Source organism: Manacus candei, unplaced genomic scaffold, assembly GCF_025592945.1.
Source record: "Manacus candei isolate 608988 ecotype Guabito, Panama unplaced genomic scaffold, ASM2559294v1 h1tg000060l, whole genome shotgun sequence".
Lineage (NCBI taxonomy): Eukaryota > Metazoa > Chordata > Aves > Passeriformes > Pipridae > Manacus > Manacus candei.
The window spans coordinates 5,001,500-5,020,568 of NW_026138108.1; the positions used below are offsets into that span (position 1 = coordinate 5,001,500).

General features: G+C 49.5%; 1 protein-coding gene across 1 annotated transcript in view; it reads left to right on the plus strand.

Annotated features, from left to right (window-relative positions):
- Nucleotides 1-1,583: 1,583 nt before the first annotated feature.
- CD81 (CD81 molecule) overlaps nucleotides 1,584-19,069 on the plus strand; it is a 33,733-nt gene continuing 16,247 nt past the window's right edge. The window contains exons 1-2 of the mRNA XM_051804041.1: nucleotides 1,584-1,741; nucleotides 11,765-11,879. Coding sequence (XP_051660001.1) covers nucleotides 1,676-1,741; nucleotides 11,765-11,879 — 181 coding nt within the window. The 5' untranslated portion in view covers nucleotides 1,584-1,675. The remainder of the gene's footprint in view (nucleotides 1,742-11,764; nucleotides 11,880-19,069) is intronic.

The following is a 19,069-nucleotide window of genomic DNA, read 5'->3' on the forward strand; positions in this document are numbered from 1 at the left end:
ATTCATTCCTGGTCCCCACTGCCATGGAGCGCTGTGGGTTGTTACTGAGGGGCAAGGAAGGTTTTGATGAACGTGACAGAGCCCTGGACTAACTCATTCGTGAAGGTAACAGAATGATTTCGGAAAAAGTTGACTCATTTTCAGTGTACGTGTGTAGGAAATGTGTGCTTAGCTAACAGCACATTCCTGCCTATGGGATGCATGGCAGGGAAGACTCTATCAGATGGAGTGTGAAAATCTTTGGCTCAGAAGCTGCTCCCTGAAATACTTTGCTCAAGGAAAGTGCCCAGGCAGAAAGAGGGCAGGTTTCCACAGATGAGGCTGCAGGCGGGTGCCAGGTTCATATTTAGCATGGTAAGGTGCCAACCTTGGCTGGAGCTGCTCAGTGCTGCCTTTTCCAGGCATCCTCTTACGCTCTGGTTGTGTGACTTACTACCCTGCACCTAGAGAAGCAAATGAGCCTGCTCCAAGCATAACATGGGGGAGAGCAATTTATATTTCTAGGGATGAGCAAGTGGACCAAAGTGGGTCTCAACCAAAAGCTTGGGAAATTTCATTGTGCTTCTACTGCATAACTTTGGGGGTGAGTTAACTAAAATTTTTAAGTCGTAGTGTGAGCCTTACTTGAACTTTGGACATGTGTGACCCAAATCTCTTTGGTGGGCAGCCCCCCAGATGCTCTTGTGACCCAGTAACTGAGGGAAAACATCCTGAGTGGTTCTAATGAACTTGATGCAATCGCTTGCAGTACTAAAGTGACAAGCTTAGGCAAAAAGTGTGTGGCGATCAGAGCTTAAGATAAAACTAGAGGGTGAAAAGAATGAGGAAATGCTTCTCTGCCCCTGTGGCTGCCACTCATGTGTAGGCAACTTTGCTGTGAGCTGCCCCTGATGGGTAAGAAAAAGAGGAGAAAAAGGGGAAAATGAAGAAACAAACAAATAAGAACACACATTAAAAAAGTGGGGAAAAAAAAGAAAAATGGAGGGAAGAGGTGAGAAAAAATGGGGGAAGATAAAGGAAAGAAAGAAAAAAGCAAAAGGGAGGAAGAGAAAAGAGAAAAGGAAACTGGGCAAGAGGAAGAAAAGGAAAAAAGGTGGAGAGAAAATAGGAAATAAGGGGGGAAAAGTCAAAAGAAGTAAAAAAGGGTGAAGAGAAAAGAAAAAGGAAATAAGGAAAAAGGGGAAAATGGGGGAAAAGAAAAACGAAAAGGCAAAAAGGGAGAAGAGAAAAAAGGAAATACGGAAAAAGGGGGGGGAAGAAAAATATAAAAGAAAAAAAAAAAGGAAAAAAAAGGAAGAGAAAATTCCAAAGAAGAAAGAAAGGAAAAATGAAAAAGGGGGGAAATAATAGAAAAAGTTAAAAAAAAAAAAAAAAGGAAAAAAGGGGGGGGGGAAAGGAAAAATGAGGTAAGGGGAAAAAAGAAAAGGGAAAAGGGGAGAAGAAAAAAGGGGGGAAAAAGAGAAAAAAAAAAAAAAAGGAGGAAAGCAGCAGCCAAGCCCGGGTGTCGGGAAGGGGCGGGGGGGGGCGTGTACCGACCCCCCGTTCACGGAGCGGGAGGGGCGTGTCCGGGGGCGTGTCCGGGGCGGGGTTGGGGGCGCGGGGCGGGGTGGGTTATCTCCGCCCGCGCCGCCGCCCCAGCCCAGCACAGCAGCAGAGATTTGGGAGATCCGTCGCCATGGGGGTGGAAGGCTGCACCAAGTGTATCAAATACCTCCTCTTCGTCTTCAACTTCATCTTCTGGGTGAGCACCGGGGCGGCGGGGAGGGGAGGGCTGAGCCCCCCCAACCTTTAAATAACGGGGCTGCAATATGGCTCGTCTGCCCGCGCCTGGGTTGAACCTCTTTCTTGCCCCCCAGCATTGAGACTTGCTGCCTGGGATGTGCCTTAGGAGCTGCTTGGTTTTGTTGGTTTTTTTTTCGGGGGGGGGGGAGGAAGGGCTGCTAATGCTTTGCTTTTTTTTTTTAACGCATGCATATATATATATATATATTTATTGTACATTTATATCTATTTATGTATGGTTTTTATATAGGTTCAGAGAGAGGGAGGTAGAATTGTAGGATGGTTTGAGGTTGGAAAAGCCCTTTAAGATGCTCGCGTCCAGCCGTCACAGATGTTTATACGCGCCCTTTCGGAGCGGAAGGAGGGGGGGGAGAGCCGTGGGGGAGAGGGTGGGCGAGGGGGCTGCCGCTCCCGCAGCCCCTGTTGCTGTGGGTCTGCGCCGGGGAAAGCGGCGCTCCCCAGCCATGGAGGGAAGGAGGGAGAGATGCAGGGATGCTGCCAGGCGGAGGGATGGGAGGCGCCGGCCCTGCCGCCCGCCGCAGAGGAGGGGGGTGTTCAAAAAACACGGGGGATCGGGGCTGGCTTTGCGCCCCCCGCCCCGGAGCTGGCGGGAGTTGCCGAGACCCGGCCTCGCCGCTCGAGCCGGGGACCGCTGCCCCCGCAGCCTGGGAAGTTATTTTAGGATGCAAATTCTATCCAAGCTGGAGAGGCTGCCTTTCCTGAGAAAGTTTCTCCTGAAATAATCCATCCAGACATGCAGCTAATTTAGCAAAAAGCGCCGTTTCCCAGCAAACCAGGTTTGTCCCGGTTACAAACAGCCTCCGGCAGCGCTGGGCTGGCTGGCAAGAGACTCTCTCTCCCTGCTCCTGCGCCCCGGGGCAACGAGATGTGCCCGAGCAGGCTGCTGGTTTCAGTTTTTAATAGGCTGGTTTTCATTCTCCAAAATGCTTTTTTTTCTCTAAAGTGATCCCAGCCCCACCCTACCAGGCAAGGCACCGATTGCTGGGCACTGGCTGCATGGCCAGAATGTGGCCCTTGTCCAACACCCTTTTCTGACACCCGACTCTGTTGTCAAGGATTAGTTGGGTTTTTTCTTAATGTTTTCTCACAGCAGAAAATGCAGCAAGGAGGGCTGGGGAGGTGGGAAGGGGAGGGATGCCTTCCAGAGAGAGCAAACCCTGCCTTGGCACCTGGAGCTGTGCTGTCTGCTGACTCCTCCATGGGGCTGCATGGGGAAGCTCTTGGGGGGGGAGGTTCCCACCTCTGGGAGGTGTAAGGCTTAACCACGTCAAAACTGGCCTTGTTTCAGGCCTCTTTGCCTTATTTCTGGGTATAAGGCTGACCAAGGGCAAGATGACGAGCTCTGATGATAGTGGTGTTAATTGATACCTGACGTGTTTGCAGCTGCACGAATGTGGGACAGTTCTGGGTTGGGGTTTTTTTTAACCTTTTCCTCCACCCTTAAAATGACAGGATAGAGGCGGGTAGGGTTGTCTGTGAAGTGTTCCGAGTTGTTCCTTCCGAGTTATCATGTTTATCCCAGGGCTTTTTCTTCCCTTCTGGTTCTGATTTCCTGCCATTCTTGTTGAAGAAGCTGCCGGCTGTGCATGTGAGGGAGGAAGGGTCCCCTGGGTGGGAGGAAGGATGCTGGGGGGTCTGCACAGCCACCGCTCCTCGACAAGCTCACCCACTCACCTCAATCTTTTGCAAAAGAGCTGATCTTTTATAAATGGGCATTTTGCTTCCAAGAGGAATAGCCAGTCTGTACCATTTCTCTGTAGGACTTCTGGTGCCTTGCCCTACCCCTTGGACAGTGCTCTGTGGAAGTGCTGGGGGAGATGCTTCAGCTTCTCCCAGGGAGAGGCGCCTGTGGGCTGGGACCCACTGGCTCTCCAAAACACTTCCCAGCGCTGGACTTGCCAGTGGCCAGTCCCCTTGGACCATCTCCTGTACGGATTGGTAGCCTGGACTTCGTTAGAATTAACAATGCTTTCTGTGAGGCTGGCCAGCTGAAGGGCGATTGAATACCAGATCTTAGAGTTTTCACGCCCTTCTGTGTTGTCTTTTAAACTAGGGAATACTAGGTTTACCATGCAGCAGAGGCAGTTAGCAGCCAGACTTGCATCCCTAGCTGGGGAGGGATGCCTTAGTTTGCCAGCAAAGTGTGATGGTCCTTTTCACAGGGTGGCATTTAAAGACAGAATGTGGTGCTGAGCACCCTTGCTGCAGGCTGGCCGTGTCATGGCACTGCCTTTGACCCCAGGGAGGTGTGAAATGGAGCACCTGCAGCCCTGTGGCCCTGCCGGCTAGTTAGCATGCAACAGCTGGCAGGCTCCTTGTGCTTATTTGCTTGTCATTTGCCTTGTGCCCAGCTGACCGGCCCTTTTGATTAAAACAAGTGAGAGGCAGAGCCCAAAGTTCGGCAGGCACCATGCTATGCTGCACAGGAGCTTGCTCCAGCACCCGAGAGGATGAAAGGCAATTCTCAGCCTTAACGGTGTCAATAAGAAAGATACTTAGATAACTTTTTTAAGTAGCCCTGCTATCCTGCTGGCGTGTAAATAAACTGACACCCCCCTGGCTTCCTCCCTCTTCCTTCCCCTGGCAGTGCAGGGGGAATTTCACAAAGCTGCTGTGTTGAACACCAGTGCAAAAAGGTGGCCCTGCTGTCAGCTCCTTGCCCTCTGTTCCTGGGATGTTTATTTGATTTTTTTGGGATTGTTTTTCCTTTGTGGACACATTTTTGAGATGAAGATGCCAAGGTTACGTGCTTGGTCCAAGATGGCTCTCAAAGGAGCAGTGACTGCTGCATGGACCACATGTACAAAAAGGTGCCTGTCCCAGGAAAGAAAGGGTCCCCACGTGTTTCACAGTGACATCCACCTGCCAAAGTGGTGGAGGAGGCCATAGTCAGCATCTGGGGACTTCACCTGGTTAGCAAAACACAGAGCTGGAGAGACAAAAGCTTTTTTGTGCTGCAAACTTTTCCTAAAACCTTCAGGTGGCTGGCAGCAAGGGAATGCTCTGCCCTGTGAGAAGGAGCAGTGACTGTATCTGTTGCTGGGCAATGCACAGCCCTGAGTGGGACTGGGCTGGGCATGTGGCAGGTGAAACTGCTTCTCCATCCCATTCTTAGTAGATAACTGGAGTTTGACTGCTCTCCTGAATTATCCAAATCCAATAGCAGAGCTCAGTGCATGGGGCTGAACTGACCACCGCTGCAAAGAGTCCCTGGGGAGGCCAAAGGAAGCCAGTGAGCTATTTTAAAATGTAATTAAACATAACCAAGGAGAAATCGACTTGCTCGGAGAAGGATCGCCCAGCTTATTAGCTAATACAGCCCATGGCAGTCTTCCAGGTCTAGACCACTACTGGCTGCCCTACCAGAGAGGTGTCTAATTAAAAGGAAGAGCTTGCTCCTAGTGCCATTTTCTAGGCACTGTGTAACTTTTTTCTCTTGCGTGTGTTGAGAGGGTGTAGTACAGTCTGGGTGCAAAGGGGAGAAAGGGCAAGAGCAGAGGGAAGGTGGAAGTGAAAATCTGTTTCAACAGTGTTGACTGAAAAAGAAGGGGTAGAAGAATATTTTCTTATGCAACACTGGAAAATCTGTGAACCGTACCTTGGAGCTTGCAAAACGTGCACAAAGATACTTGGTGTTGGTGATGAGAGGTTACGGTGTGAGGAGGTGGCAGCTATCTGTGGTGGTGGTCCCATGGTGACAGTTCTGCTGAGCGGCTCACGACCCTCCCAGCAAGATGAGAAAGGTGGCCGTGTACCAGTGCTCACAGGTTTAAACGAAGAATAGAGGGTCTCGTGGTTCATGCAGCATGCAGCTCTGAAACACGAGCTTGAAATAACTCTGTGGACTACCAAAGTAGTTTGCATCTTGTTCTGGGTGCAGACTTGTGCTGAGCTCTGCTGCAGTGCTGTTGGTGATAGTGCCTGGCTGGTTTGGTTATTGGTCTCCCTTTGGGAATCGCAGAGAGCCTTGTGAGCAGCAAAAATTTGATGCTGACGCAGCATCTTCTTCTACCAGTTGGGTTTGCTATCCTGGGATGATGTACAGGCAAGCATGTTTCCACATGTGTTTGACCCTTCAGCTGTATGATATCTGTGTTTGAAGGGCAAGGGAGAGGTTTCCTTAGCAGGCTCAGTACCTGGACTCAGGTTTTCCTGCTGATGGGTCTCTGGGATGTGTTTCTGGACTCTGTCCAGTGAACACAGTCCTAACATCACCTACAAAACCTCTTCTGAAGTCTGCATACAGAAGGTTTTTGAAGAGATGGGTGCCCTGCCCGTACCCAGTTTTAGTTAAATGGGCTGAGCTGCAGCTGTAAGGAGGGAGCGCTAGTGGCTGGAGGGGGGATTGCTCAGTTTTCCTGAGGTAATTCTTCTATCGGCCACAGTAATGCTTATCTCCTGCAAGAGCATTAACGTACGATGCCTAGAGAAACACTTTGATCCTGCACTGTGCAAGTGCCTTTCACTGTACGATTAAGAAGGGAAAGCGGTTGTATTACCATTGTCATTAAATGCTTATGTATTGGGCCAAATTTTTAAAGTAATATCTGAAATTGTTTTCCTCTCTGCTGAGGGCGCTTAAACCCTGTGAAGTGCTACTTCTGTCTGCAGTAAGGATCAGGCTGTGCCAGGCAGGCAGCCTGCGGGCTCAGTGCTCTCCATCTTAGGGCCCAGCTTCTGGATTTTGGTGCTGGATTCCCACTCTCATTCATCAAGCTTTATTTGGCCTCTGGCATGCTGCTCCTCCGGGAGTGTTCCTCTGGAGCTTGTTTTGAAAAGCTCTGCACTGTTGTGGGGCTGGTAACTATAGGCACCAGCAGAGAATTTCGCTCCAGCCAGCAGCTCTATTAATAGCCACTGCTGGAAGGTGTGCTGCTGGGAGCAGAGCATGGGCTGCAGGCTGCCTTCCTTCTCCTGCCTCCAGAGCACAGGGCTCTTCCCAAATGCCCTTTTGGCAATTTCTGGGCAGGCCTTGCCTGCAAGCTTTCAGCCTGACATTTGGAGGCCGTTGCACTGTGGAAGGCAGCAGAGAGACCTCACTTTTCAGAGTGCTATCTGCCACTGCTGCTTGCGAGCGCCTGTGCCGAGCTCGGCAGATAAGCTTCTAGATTGTGTGGCTGTCAAACTGAAACTGCCTGTCTGATTTAAGTCACTTCCCTTGTTTACGCCCTCCCAAGGGACTTCAGGGCATCCCAACAAGCAGCACAGGGGTGATCTCTAGTGCTTCTCACCTTAAAATTTCAAATGCCTTTTTGGCGTGAAGATGTGCCATCATAACGTGGAGACTCTCACAGCAGCAAGCCGAAGTTTCCAGGTTCATGGGCCACCATTCAGCCACCAGCCCCTTGCTGCACCCCAAACCCTTTCAGCACTTACATGAGGCTCAGCTATTTTTAATAGAAAAGAAATTCATCTTCTGCTTTCCAGGAGGTGAAGTGCAGGATGCAGGCAGGCTCAGTGCTACCCGCACACATTCCATGGGTTCCTCTCTCGCCTGCTTCTGTCCTCAAGCTGGTAGAGCAGAACCTGTAAGGTCCTAGCACAGACCTTGCAAGGGCGTGTACTGCCCTTCCAAAGGTAATTTCCATCAAGTTGTAAGTCTCTTATCTCCTTGCTTTTTCCCCACTCACGCTGGGTGCAGCAACAAGATGCTGTTTGATTATTTACGCTGCACATGTTGGAAAGTATGATACCTGCTGCTCCAGCTAGAGAACCCCAAATGACATAGGAGCAAAGCATTCAACCCCAAATTATCAGTTGGTACTGCCCCCATGAACGGCTCTGCTTCCGGGTGGTGTAAGGGAAGCTGCAAACCTGTGCAGTCTGAAAACCTGTTAAAAATATCCATCATTAATCATAAACCAGCTAAAATTCGTTAAGCTTTCTTGGCACCATCCTGCTTCTTGATAGTAGCAGTGGTATTTCACAGGCATTGCAGCACAGGCTCTGCCAGCAGCATTTTTGCAGGAAGAGAGCCTCTCCCAGCCCTTAGGCTCACGCAGGTTGGGAAGCATGGCCTGGTGGCAGGACTGGCTGCTAAAAATACAGCACTGTGAAACTGCTGGCACCTCCACTTCCCTCATTCACTGACTTGAGCCACAGAATGTCTGCTTTGCTTTGGCATGACTGGCAAGCCAGGACTTCTTCCTTTTCCTCCTCCCTGCCAGGAAACCTATTTCAGAGAAGGGTGGAGGGAAGGGAGCAGGAGGAAAAGGGCTGGAGGCAGCAGAAGGGACCAGGGAGGTGAGGCACATCCTGGCATATGTGAGTTCTGGGAAGCAACAGGCAAAGGTGGGGGCAGCTCAGAAATGGGGTACACCACATGAAAAGGAAGAACGGGGCCATTCCTTGCACCCCTAATTTGTAAGAATTTCTTGTGAAGGGGAGGAGTGACTAAGCTGTGAAAAATGGGTCTGTTCCTTTGCCCCACAGCTGGACCTGGGAAATTTTAGGGTGGGCAGCATGTCAGTTGGTGAGGCTCAGTCCAGGAGGGAGCCTCATTACATGCACTGTGGATAGAGCAGCAAACCAGGACTGCACACATGCCATCATAAGGGTACTCATGGTGACACCTCATCGTTCAGGGTACTGTCCCATCACCTCTCAAGGACAGGCTGCCTTTTCCCTCCCTTAGGCAGCATTCGATGGGGACTTCCCCCTGCTGCATCAAGCAGGAACGGCATTCCTGAAAAAGCAAGCCTTGGACCGGCAGGATCCAGCTGGAAAAGTCTAGCTGTCTGTGGAAGAAGCAGTAAATCTCTGGAAGCTGGAAAATAGCTGTAAAGAGGAAACACTGGAGCCTGCTGCGCCACCTCTGCTGTGCCGGCAGGCTGTCCCGGGCGTGAGGTCCAGGGCCAGCCCTGTCCTGGGGAGCACTGGTGATGTGCCTCTGCAAGTGCCGCGGTGCTGGCAGGGGAAGGGCTGGCTGGGGAAGTCGGCTTGTGGAAAGCAGATCAAAGACCGACACGCTGCTGGCGTTGGCTCAAGTTGCAGCTTTTAGATTATTGGTTCGTTAAGGCAGTCCCCAAAACCTTAAATGGAGAGCTGTGCTGAGCACTTGCAGTGTGTTGTGACAAGTGACGGCCCGAAGCCTCTGTGATGTTGCTGTCTGACAAGCTGGGCGCACAAAGAGCAGTGGGATAATCGGCACGAGATCACAGATATCTACAGCAGAAAAAACCAGGGATAGTATATGTATGAGAACGTGCAGCCTAGAGATGAGCATGACACTCATCAGTGGCTGGAGCTCTTCTGGCTCTCATATTGGCAAACAGCAGCAGTTGTAGGATGGAGGGGGAAGAAAATACCAAGCTTATATCTGGAAAAAGTTGTTTTATTAAAAATTACATTATGTCAAGCAAGGTACAGTGGAAGGAAGGGTTACTGTGGCAAGCCAACAAGGTTTTCTCCCTCATTTTCTTTCCTCTGGGAAGAAAGATGCCTTAATTATGTTCCGTGCTTCTTGGTGGTGGAAGGATGTATGGCTTTCATGGAAAAAGTTATTCATCATAGCCTAAACCTTGTTTTCATTAGTAAGTGAATGTCATTTTCTCTTAAGAAATCCAGCTGCTATTGGATAAAAACTTCCATTCAGAAGTCCTCCATGCTCTGTTAAAAAAGCAAATGGTGTTGGGCGATGCGAGAAAGACTTGGGGTGTTCCTGGGGTGCATTCAGGATGAAACTGGGAACATCTGGAGTTGGTTCAGCTGGCTGTGTTAGGCAGACCTCACTGCTGGGGTTGGTTTGATGCATTAGAATAGGTTCCGTCCCTTCAGCTGATGTTCCAAATGATTAAAAAATATCTCGAGGATAGCTTGCAGCCTGCTTTTGGTTCTGTTGGGCATTTTAGGGCAAATTTGATTGGAAAGGAGCTGCTGGTGTCACCTCAACCTCACCATGGGTGTCAGGGTGTGCTGGAGTGGGTACTGCTGGGTGCAGAAGGCAGCATACCAGGGCAGAGCAATGTGTCCTTGCAGGGGGAAAACCAAAACAAAAAGGGCTGCAGCCTTTTTTCTTTCCATCTCCCAGCCAGCACAGAAACACAGATTTTCCTCAGGATCTCTTCTTCGCTAGCAGCCACCAAGAGATCTTTACTTTAAGAGTGGCACTGATTAATTTGGGGACATACTCTTCCTTCTGGGATGATAAACACGAACTTTGTTACGCCCTCAGACAATGAACGAGCCACACTAGGCTGGATTTGAGTAACTTTCTGCAAAGCTACAACCTACCTTATTTGGAGCTGGACTTGAGCACAGACTGGCTTTCGTGGCTTTTCTCCATTGCCAGTGTTTGGAAAAGCTCAGGCTGTCCCAAGTGCAGGAGGGATGAAGGACTGTGCCAGCGGATTACTTTGGTGGCAAATTGGGGAAAGGCTTGCAAAAATCTTCCCTCCCTCTCCAGGAGATTGTGGGGATTTTCTCCCTCCAGTAAGTGGAAAAGCCCCAAGGTCAGCTTGCCCTGTGAGTTTGGCACAAATGGTGTGGTTTTGCCCCAGCTTCAATGGTACCCCTGTAAAAATCTCGTGACTGGGATTTGTAAAAATGAGCAAGGAGGAAACCACCACCTGACCTCCCAAGGGGCAGAGCCAGGCTCCCATCGACAGCCTGACTTGCAGATTCGAGTCCTCCTGTGTTCACTGAGGCTCTGCTGCGCTTGCACAGCTGGTGTCTACACTTATACTGAACAAACTTTTTTTGTTTTTAATGTGACCTTTATGGTGCCTATCATACCTGTAGCAGACCTGACTCAGACCCTTTTAAAAAAAACATGTTTCCACTTCTGTACTCTTTGGTAGTTTTCTTCCCTTTTTTAAGATGAATGGCTTCCAAAGATTTAGGACACTGAAACTTAAATTGGCATTTGAACAGGTGCTTCCAGCCTTTCACAGCAGTGATATTGAATTCTTAAGGGTTTGGGTTTTTTTCAACATATGCTTATTTTTTTTCCCCTCTCTCTTGTGCTTTTAAATGGAGGAGGGGTGTCTTGGACAACACAGCAAGTCCTGCTGGAAATGCTCTAGTTTGAGTTCCTTTCATGACACCATCCTTGCTAGAGTGCCCCCATTCTGCTCCCATCTTCCACTGCCGTTCCCAGCCCCTCCCTTAAAGAGAAAACAGTGAGGAGCTCAGTCATAAAACTTCCCGTTGTTTGTGCATAAATATCCCAGTGGCAAGCTGATGCTCCATGTGCAGAACATCTCCCATCTTTGAAGTGTGTTTTCATCCTTGCCCTGAGGGTCAGTCTTGCGTGTTGGTGTGCACACATGTGTATGCAACTGTGCTGCTCTTCTGCTGTTCAACAGCATGGGCAAGGCATCAGTATCAGCCTGGAGGCCTCCAAAAGCAGTGTGGTTGTGCCTTGGCCTGAAGTGAAGCCTTGCTCCACTTCAGTCCCTGTATTGTGACATTAGGGAAAGCCATATGTACTAGAGGAACACTAGGTCTGTTCAGACTGGAAGACTGCCCCTGGATGGGAAGTAGTGTGCATGCAAGACTTGGGGATAGAGGAAAAATGTATGGTTCCCCCACACTGAAATGAAATGGGGTGATAACAGCCCATTGGAAAAAGGGAGTAATTGGGGTTGATCCTAACTTCTGTTGAAAAGCTCTCCTAAAAATGTCAGTGGCACATCTCGTGCTGCTTGGGTGAGGCTGCGCCTTCTATTTTAATAGCATAATAAAATAGCTCTTGGGAAAGAAATCAGCTGCAGGAACTGGAAAGGGCTTTGCACATCCCCAGAATGAGGGGTCTTCTCATACAGCAGGGAGGATCATGCGGCTTATGTGGTATGGGGCACAAAACATGTTATAGGGGTGGAATGATGTTCAGGAAGGATGTTCTTGTACATTTGCAGGAAGATGAAAAGCGAGCCTTCTGCTCCTGCCTGAAAACTGCCATTCTGGATCCCATGTGGCTGGAACAGTGGGTAACCCTTGCTTCCCTCTGCTTTCTCCCCAGCTGGCTGGAGGCATCATCCTGGGAGTGGCCCTGTGGCTCCGGCATGACTCGCAGACAACGAACATCCTCTACCTGCAGCTGGGGGAAAAGCAGGCCCCCAACACCTTCTACGTCGGTGAGTAGGTCTGGGAATGCTGGCATTGCTGTGTGGGTGTTACACCTCAGGGTGACCTGCAGCGTACCCAAAAGCAGGGCAGAAAGCTCCAGGTGAGCAACAAGGAGGTCAAAATAAAAATGCCTCCTGCTGCCCTCATACTCTCCAAAATATCCCCTGCCACGCCAGCCAAAACCTTCAATAAATGTTGGCTGTGGCCCAAGCGCAGAATCCAAAGTCACATCAGCTAAAAGTGTAAAATGACATGTTGCATGCAGTGGGTTTTCTTCGCTGCTGTTCTCCACTGCAGTCTCTCCCAGAGCACATTTGGGAAAGGGGGGACTTCTTGGAAGCTTGTCTTGTTTCCTAAAGGGGTGTAAAAGTAGCTGACGGAGTGCCTGGCAGTCGAAAGTGAAGCTTGGTGAGTGCGTGACTCATGTTCTCCAGGAAGGGCAGGTGGAGCCTCTATGTGTTACAGTTAAGCTTAGCATGATTTTTGTTAATTTGACAGCATGCTGGCTTGCTGGAAGATGAAAACCCCTATTTTTGCCCTGTTCTCCAATGATCCCTTGCAGACAAGGGGGAGCAGCTTGCAGGAGGGGCTGGCTGCCCGGCAGGGGCTGGCTTGGAGCGCAAGCCGACAGGGCTGGGAACATCGTCTCATCTGATGTCCTGTTCTCACCTATAGCTAAAATTACTTTCTGGAAAGGTTTTCCATTGTGTTTCCCTGCTTGCCCATGAAATGGCATGCCTGAGCCCTCTCCCTGGCTGTGCCTGATTACAGAAGATGCTCCTGCTGTAAATACTGGTGGGTTTCCCTCTCCTGCTGTCTCTACTCTGATGCCTCACACCCAGCATTTCCCCTTTGTAGATCTCAATTTTAAAGAGAGAAAACAGAACTTCAGAACTTGTATGAAGTTAAACTCTCCCCTTTCCAGGAACCAGCCCAAACATCTCCTTTTTTTGGGAGGCCAACAACTGATGTCTCCCTAGTTAACACTTTCTCCCCAAACTTAGAGGACCTGGAGCATGGGGCAGAGTCCTTCTCTTCTACCTGTTGGGCCCCTTTTTATTTTGTCTTTGTCCTTGGCCTTCGCTATTTAGAAGGCAGTGGGGAATGAACAATGGGTCCCACCACCACACTGGCTTTCCGACACCCGTGAATGGCCCATGATTTGAGGCTGGCTGTCTTTTAAAAGTTATATTCAGCAACAGATTGGCCTGGATTCCTTCTGGCAGCTGTAATTTCCATGCAGTAATAACAGAAGAGCATTTCTTTCATTTGCTGCCTCTCCCAGCCAGACCTCTAGAGTCTGAAGGCTGGGATTTCTTTTTGCTTTTTTTTTTCAACCCCTATTTTTCCTCCCTCCTACAACTGATACTCCCTCGTTTTTCTCGTCTGGCATCCAATGTACACATGTACACAATGTTCCAGCTTTGGGAATGGGAACATCTCTGAGCTTGGCCTCCAGAGCTGATTTCCCCACCCCCGCCCCTTGCAAACCACTTTTTGGTGTCTGGCACAGGGCGCTGGTCCTGGGATCTGTCAGGAGGCTTTTAAAGGCTAGCCAGGCTCTGCTGCGGCACTGCAGGACAGGGGGAAGCAATAAACACTGTTAGAGGAGGAAAACTTCCATCATGGGCTTGGTACTGAGCGAGAAGGGGAAGTAGGAAAGCAGCGGTTTGGTGTCTCCTTGTTTCTCTCTGTGTCCTTTTCCCTGCCTCAAAGGTGCAGCTATTTGTTACAGACTCTTTTCCCAGGGCATCTGTGTGTTACCGGACTGGAAAAATAACAAATGCAGCTGGTTGGCATGTGGGATTTGAGGGCAATGGGAAAGAGGATGTGGCGAGCAGGGCAGCTACAGGGTACCAGGTGTGATGCTTATTTGCCTTCAGGCTGCTGCAGGAGCAGGAGGAGAGGAGCAATCCTTGCTCTCAGCTTCCATACTGGACTGTAGCAGCAGCCATCCCTGCAGTCCCCCCCGGGTGCAGGCAGCTGTTCCCCCACTCGCCTATCCAGCCCACAGGGAGGGGGCTTCTGGGGGCTGGAGTTTCCCACAAGCGCTACCCCTCCTCCCCAGCACTTTGGCACTGCATCCAACGAGTTGTCTTGTGGGCTGGCTTGGGAGATTATTAAACAAACCCTTGTTCGTGGGCTTTTCCTCAGCACGGCGTGCAAACCATCTGATCCCCTAACCACTTGTTGCAGTCTTGGCTTTTGGCACTTCCATTCTGGCTGCGGACCCAGTGCTCCAGCAAATGGGAAGTTAACTGCTTCAGTGCTGAAAAGATTAAGTGGGACCAGGGATGGGGATAGCTGGAGCACAGTAGTTTCATGCTTTCATGACTATAAAGGAAACTACTTGCTCTTCATCTGAGCCAGGCTTATGGTCTGATAGGCATTTATTTGCTTTATTTGTAGTTGAAAAACTAAAATCCTTCTTGCCTTTGCGTAATACTACACCTGGAAAGCTCTGTCTCTCTGGAGGTTGGGAAGGTGTTGGTCACAAGGCAGAAAACATCCTTCAGGATAGCTAGAAGCATTGATAAGTTGCTAACAACTGGTTAATCACTTCTCAGGTACTTATTGACCCTACACATAAAGTGCCATTAAAAAATCACAAATAAACAACAAAACTGTGAATCAATGTGTTATGAGAGCCCATAGCAAAAGGCTGAGCTGGTCTCTCTGCAGATACCAGTACAAACTGGAACAGTCTGATCTCTCTACAACAAGTTAGTGCTGTGGTGTCACCAGTTTTATGAGCCCCTGGGGTTCTTAAAGAGGCAAGTGACACTGGACTTACTGCTTTTGTCCTTTCTCGGTGGGATGACAATGAAGATAATATGGGAGGAAAAAGCCAGGTTCCCCATCCTTCAAGGATTTGGTTATGTGATGCCTGGAGATGGCTGCTCTGGGTGAAATGCTTTGAGGAGGTTGGGGACAAAAGCCTTGGCTCTTATTTCCCTTAAATCCCCATGCCAGGATTTCACATTTTGCCCTTGCTGGACTGCCCATGTGCTGGGAGCATCACTGGGTGCTCGCCCCTGCTTCCTGCCCTTCCTGCACTTTCCCTCAAGCTGCCTGGCAAGGAATTGAGCATGGCAGCTGGATGGTCTCGGCTTCACTCTGTCCTGCCAGATCCAAAATAGGAAATCTGCCTCCAACAGCTCACAGCAAGTGACAGGGTGATACGACCAGTGCCTCTAATTAGCTCGGCCCTGGGAGTGGGGCCAGCCACGATGAAGAGTGACTGAGGGTGGGTTTTCCAGAGCTGGGGTGCGGTTTCCCTGCAGCTTTCAGGGTGAAGAAGTGGTTCATTTTGCTCCCATTTAGATTTTTTGTGTTTTATTAGTAAATCTGCACTGCAGGGCAGTGTCTCCTCCCTGAAGCATGGCGGCACCAACAGCCCTGGGGAGGGGTGTGAGGTTTTGGGCAGGCATACAGGTTAAACTTGACCACTGAGGCTGCTGCCACTGCTCCCCTTTCCTGCTGTCCTGCTGGGTATCACTGGCCCAACAGAAAGGCAAGAGGAGGTTTTGGGTTTTTTGGTGGGGGGAGTTCCCTAGATACCAGGTTGATGACTGGCTCCCAAGCTGGTCAGACAGCAAAACCTGAGAAAGACAAGGCAGAGGACAGCTGAGGGCAGCAGTGGCTTCAGACTAATGGTGAGGTGGTGAGTGTGCCTGCAAGGCCGAGTGCTGCCGAGGAGCTGAGGAGAGGCCAGGGAGACCAGCTAACGGGAATGCAGGCTATCCAACAAGGTGAATCACAGACCATCTTCACCATCCTTCTCTGTACACACACGGTCCAGGATAATGATTTCTGCCCTGGAAATGAGTTCAAGCTGCTTTTCACGCAGACTGGGCTAGAATAAATGGGCCAGAAAGCACAGGGAGGCTTTGAAGTCTTTCTCACAAATGAGTGCACATCTGAGTTGAACTGCAGCTGCTGGCAAGCTTTCATAGGTGTCTTCTGGATTTTTGGAAGTCCTGTCATGAGGTTTTGCTGGGTCAGGGGGATGTGACCCTTGCAGAGAGGAGGGCTTGCCAAGCAGCGGTGCATAGGTGGGTAGGCATCAGGACATCTGTCTCAGCTTCCCCAAGGTTTGCCCATTGTCCTTACAGCATGTGAGGGTGCTTTGGCTGCTCTTGCCAAGGGTCCTAAATGGGGCCATCCGTGCAGAGCATCCCAGCCCATCATCCAAATAGACCTGCGTTGGCTAAGTGATCATGGAGGAGCTCTGCCTTCTATCCATAACAGCAGCTTAATTAGCCTTTTCAGGACTGCCTTGGACAAAAAGCAGTGATTTCTGGGGTTCCAGGGTGGTTTTCATTGCAGAGGGGGTTGTGCAGAGCTCTGGTGTGTTACAAAGGCTCTGGAAGTCAGCAGTGCTAGAGTGAGCGTGGACCCACCATGAGCAGGGAGAAGGTCTTGGTTTCTGTTGGTGCTCACATCCTTGTTCTCATCCCTCTGGAAATCTTAGGCATCTTTAAGAGATGGTGCCAACTTCTGTATATCATGGGGTTAGACTCAACAGCAAATCTTTTACTTAACTTGTTGTGAAAGGGCCAGAGAAGAGCCTGAGAGTCCAGGTCTCTAGGTCCTGTAATGAACACTAGTGAAAAACCACCTTCACTTTTGGCATGAGGTGCTGCAGTGAACCCTGCAGATGCACACAGCTGGTTCAGGACAGGGTTCTTCTCTCACCCATTTGTGCTCTTCTTTGCCAAGGCTCCCTGTGTCGGAGATTTGCCAGCAGACACATGAGCTGTGGCCAGGCTTGCGTGCTTGGCATTCGAAACCAAGGTTTACATTTGGCCTTGGACTACACTGAAAATGGATTATTTAAAAAATAATACATGTGTTTTTAAAAATATAAGTACATGCATTTTTCTGTCTTGGAAATAAAATTATTTACAGTTAAGGACAATATAATTATTTAGTCTCTTAAAGGAAAAAAAAGGTGGTTTTTTTTACTTGTTCTAGATTTTTCTCTAATCACTGTCAGATCAACTTCTTCAATAATACTGGATTCTCTTTAAAATAGCAGTTTTAAGGCAAAACACTTTGTCAATACTTTTCTTTAAGTATCTGGCTTATACCATGTATTTGACAGTACAATCATTTTGTTTGTATTCTTATCATAGAATTCAATTTGTTAAAAAATCAACATGTTATTTAATTGCATTTCTATTTAATTGCAGTTCAGTCTACCTTCATCATGACCAACCCCTGAGATTCATTTACTCTGCAGACTAAAACTGATTATGACTTTAAATAATTGGTACCATCGGGTTATTTTGGCTTCAGATCTACCGAACTACAAATAATGTACTTGTCCTTTTCCTTTGTTCCCTCCCTTTGGCTTTGCTGCCCCAGACCTGAGCCAGAGTGGCTTCTTGCTCTTCAGAGCTGTTCAAACCTGTAGCTTTGACAGTTTTCCTTTGAAAACTGCAATGTGTTTAAGGCATGCAAAGCCTGCAAGGAATCCTCCAGTGGGATTTGTGCTGTTTGTGGGTGAGACCCCAGGTCACATAGAGGTGTTCAGAAGTACTGTAGCTGGGGCAGAGGATGAGCCAGCATATTCCAACCTGGGTCTCCTGTGCTGTGCCACTATTGTCCACCCTAGTATTGGAGATGTGCCATAGGCCTCCTCCCAGCTTTCACAGGTATTCTGACTTTACAAAACTCAAATCCCTTTCCAGTGGAACAGGCAGAAGAGAAAAAGTCTGACTGTGGCATCTCTGTGCAGTTGTTTTGGGCACAAGTGTGTGCATGTGAGGATGTTCTTTGAGGCTTTCTCCACCACCCCTTTACTTTTCTGACAGGGGGGTGTCTGTTGCTTCCTCCTTGCCTTGTTCTTGCAGATGAGGGCAGCATGTACAGCCTTTCATCTCCCCGTGTGAACCACAGAGCCCCAGGAGAGCCCTCCACATTTTGTGACCCTGTTGCTCCATCTGGAAGTCATTAGTAGCCACAGCAGCAATGTTTTCCTTGGGAAAGGGGGCGGAGGGGAATGAAGGGGCTTCCCACTTGTCCATTTCCAGCAAATCCTCTCTTTTTCCAGCCCCTCTCTCTCTCACCCCACTTTCAAGAAACCACTGTCAGCTCTGCTGGGCCAATTCTATCAGCCAACAGGACAAAAATGTCTGGGAGACCCTCCCTTGCTGGCCGGCTTATGCAGTTATCCTTTTCTCATTTCAACCCTGTCCTGGAGAGACTTTCCATTCCCTGCTTGTATCTTGTCCCCAAGTTGCAAGGAAAAACATCATGGTCATTTTTTTGGCTACAGAGAGGGCGTTCTTCCATGATGGAATCTCCCTCTTACCATTGTATGATGGTCCCACCCTTCCCTGCAGCAACCATGGTGGTGAGACCAGTGATGTTCAGCATCTCCAGGCCAGGAGCAACAGCACTGAAACCTCCCTCCTTTCCTTGGAGGCTTGCAAAACTCTTGGATGTGCAGAGTCTCCTCCCAGGAGCCTGTTGGGAGAATAAACACTAAAAATCTCTCTTCCCCTTTGCTCTCAGCCCCTTTTTAAAGCCCATCCCATGGGGAGGGCAGACACAGCTTGGAGAGCTGCCCTGCCTTCCCAGGAAGCATGGTGTTGATGCTGGGGGCGGTGTGTGGGTTTTTTTTGTCTTTTGGAAACATTGCCATGGTGACCTGGGGGAAGTGACTGGCTTCCATTAGCCTAACAACTTAAAGCTGCTGGGAGAAGATTGAAATGGGGGGAGAGGTAGGGCACTGTTCAAGACTGCCCATGCCTGGAGCTGCACAGCATCTCTGATGGGGATGGTGGGGCACGGGAGGAGGGCTGACCAGGGCTGGCCTGCTCCCTGCTTGTTTTAGAGGGACTCTCCTGTGCTTGTTCCTCCTTTTATTTGTTTTTCATTGTGTCCTTTTTTTAAGACTGTTTATTTTTTCTTGTTTTCTTTAGTTCTCAGCAGGGACAGGACATGGGTTTTACAACCCTGCCAGCACCAGCTATGCTGCTTTAATGCCAGAGCTAGTACTGACACTGAATACTGCCTTTTTCTCTCCCTTCCCTGCTCCCAGAGCTGAGCATTCTGCTTCCTACTTGGTCTGCAGGTAAAGGGCCATGGAGGTATCATCTGCTTGAGCTGGGAGCTAAGCTGGCCTCTTGGCTGCTTTTTTTCCATTTCCCACCTGGCACCATACCAAGAGAAGCGCTCAATTACTATC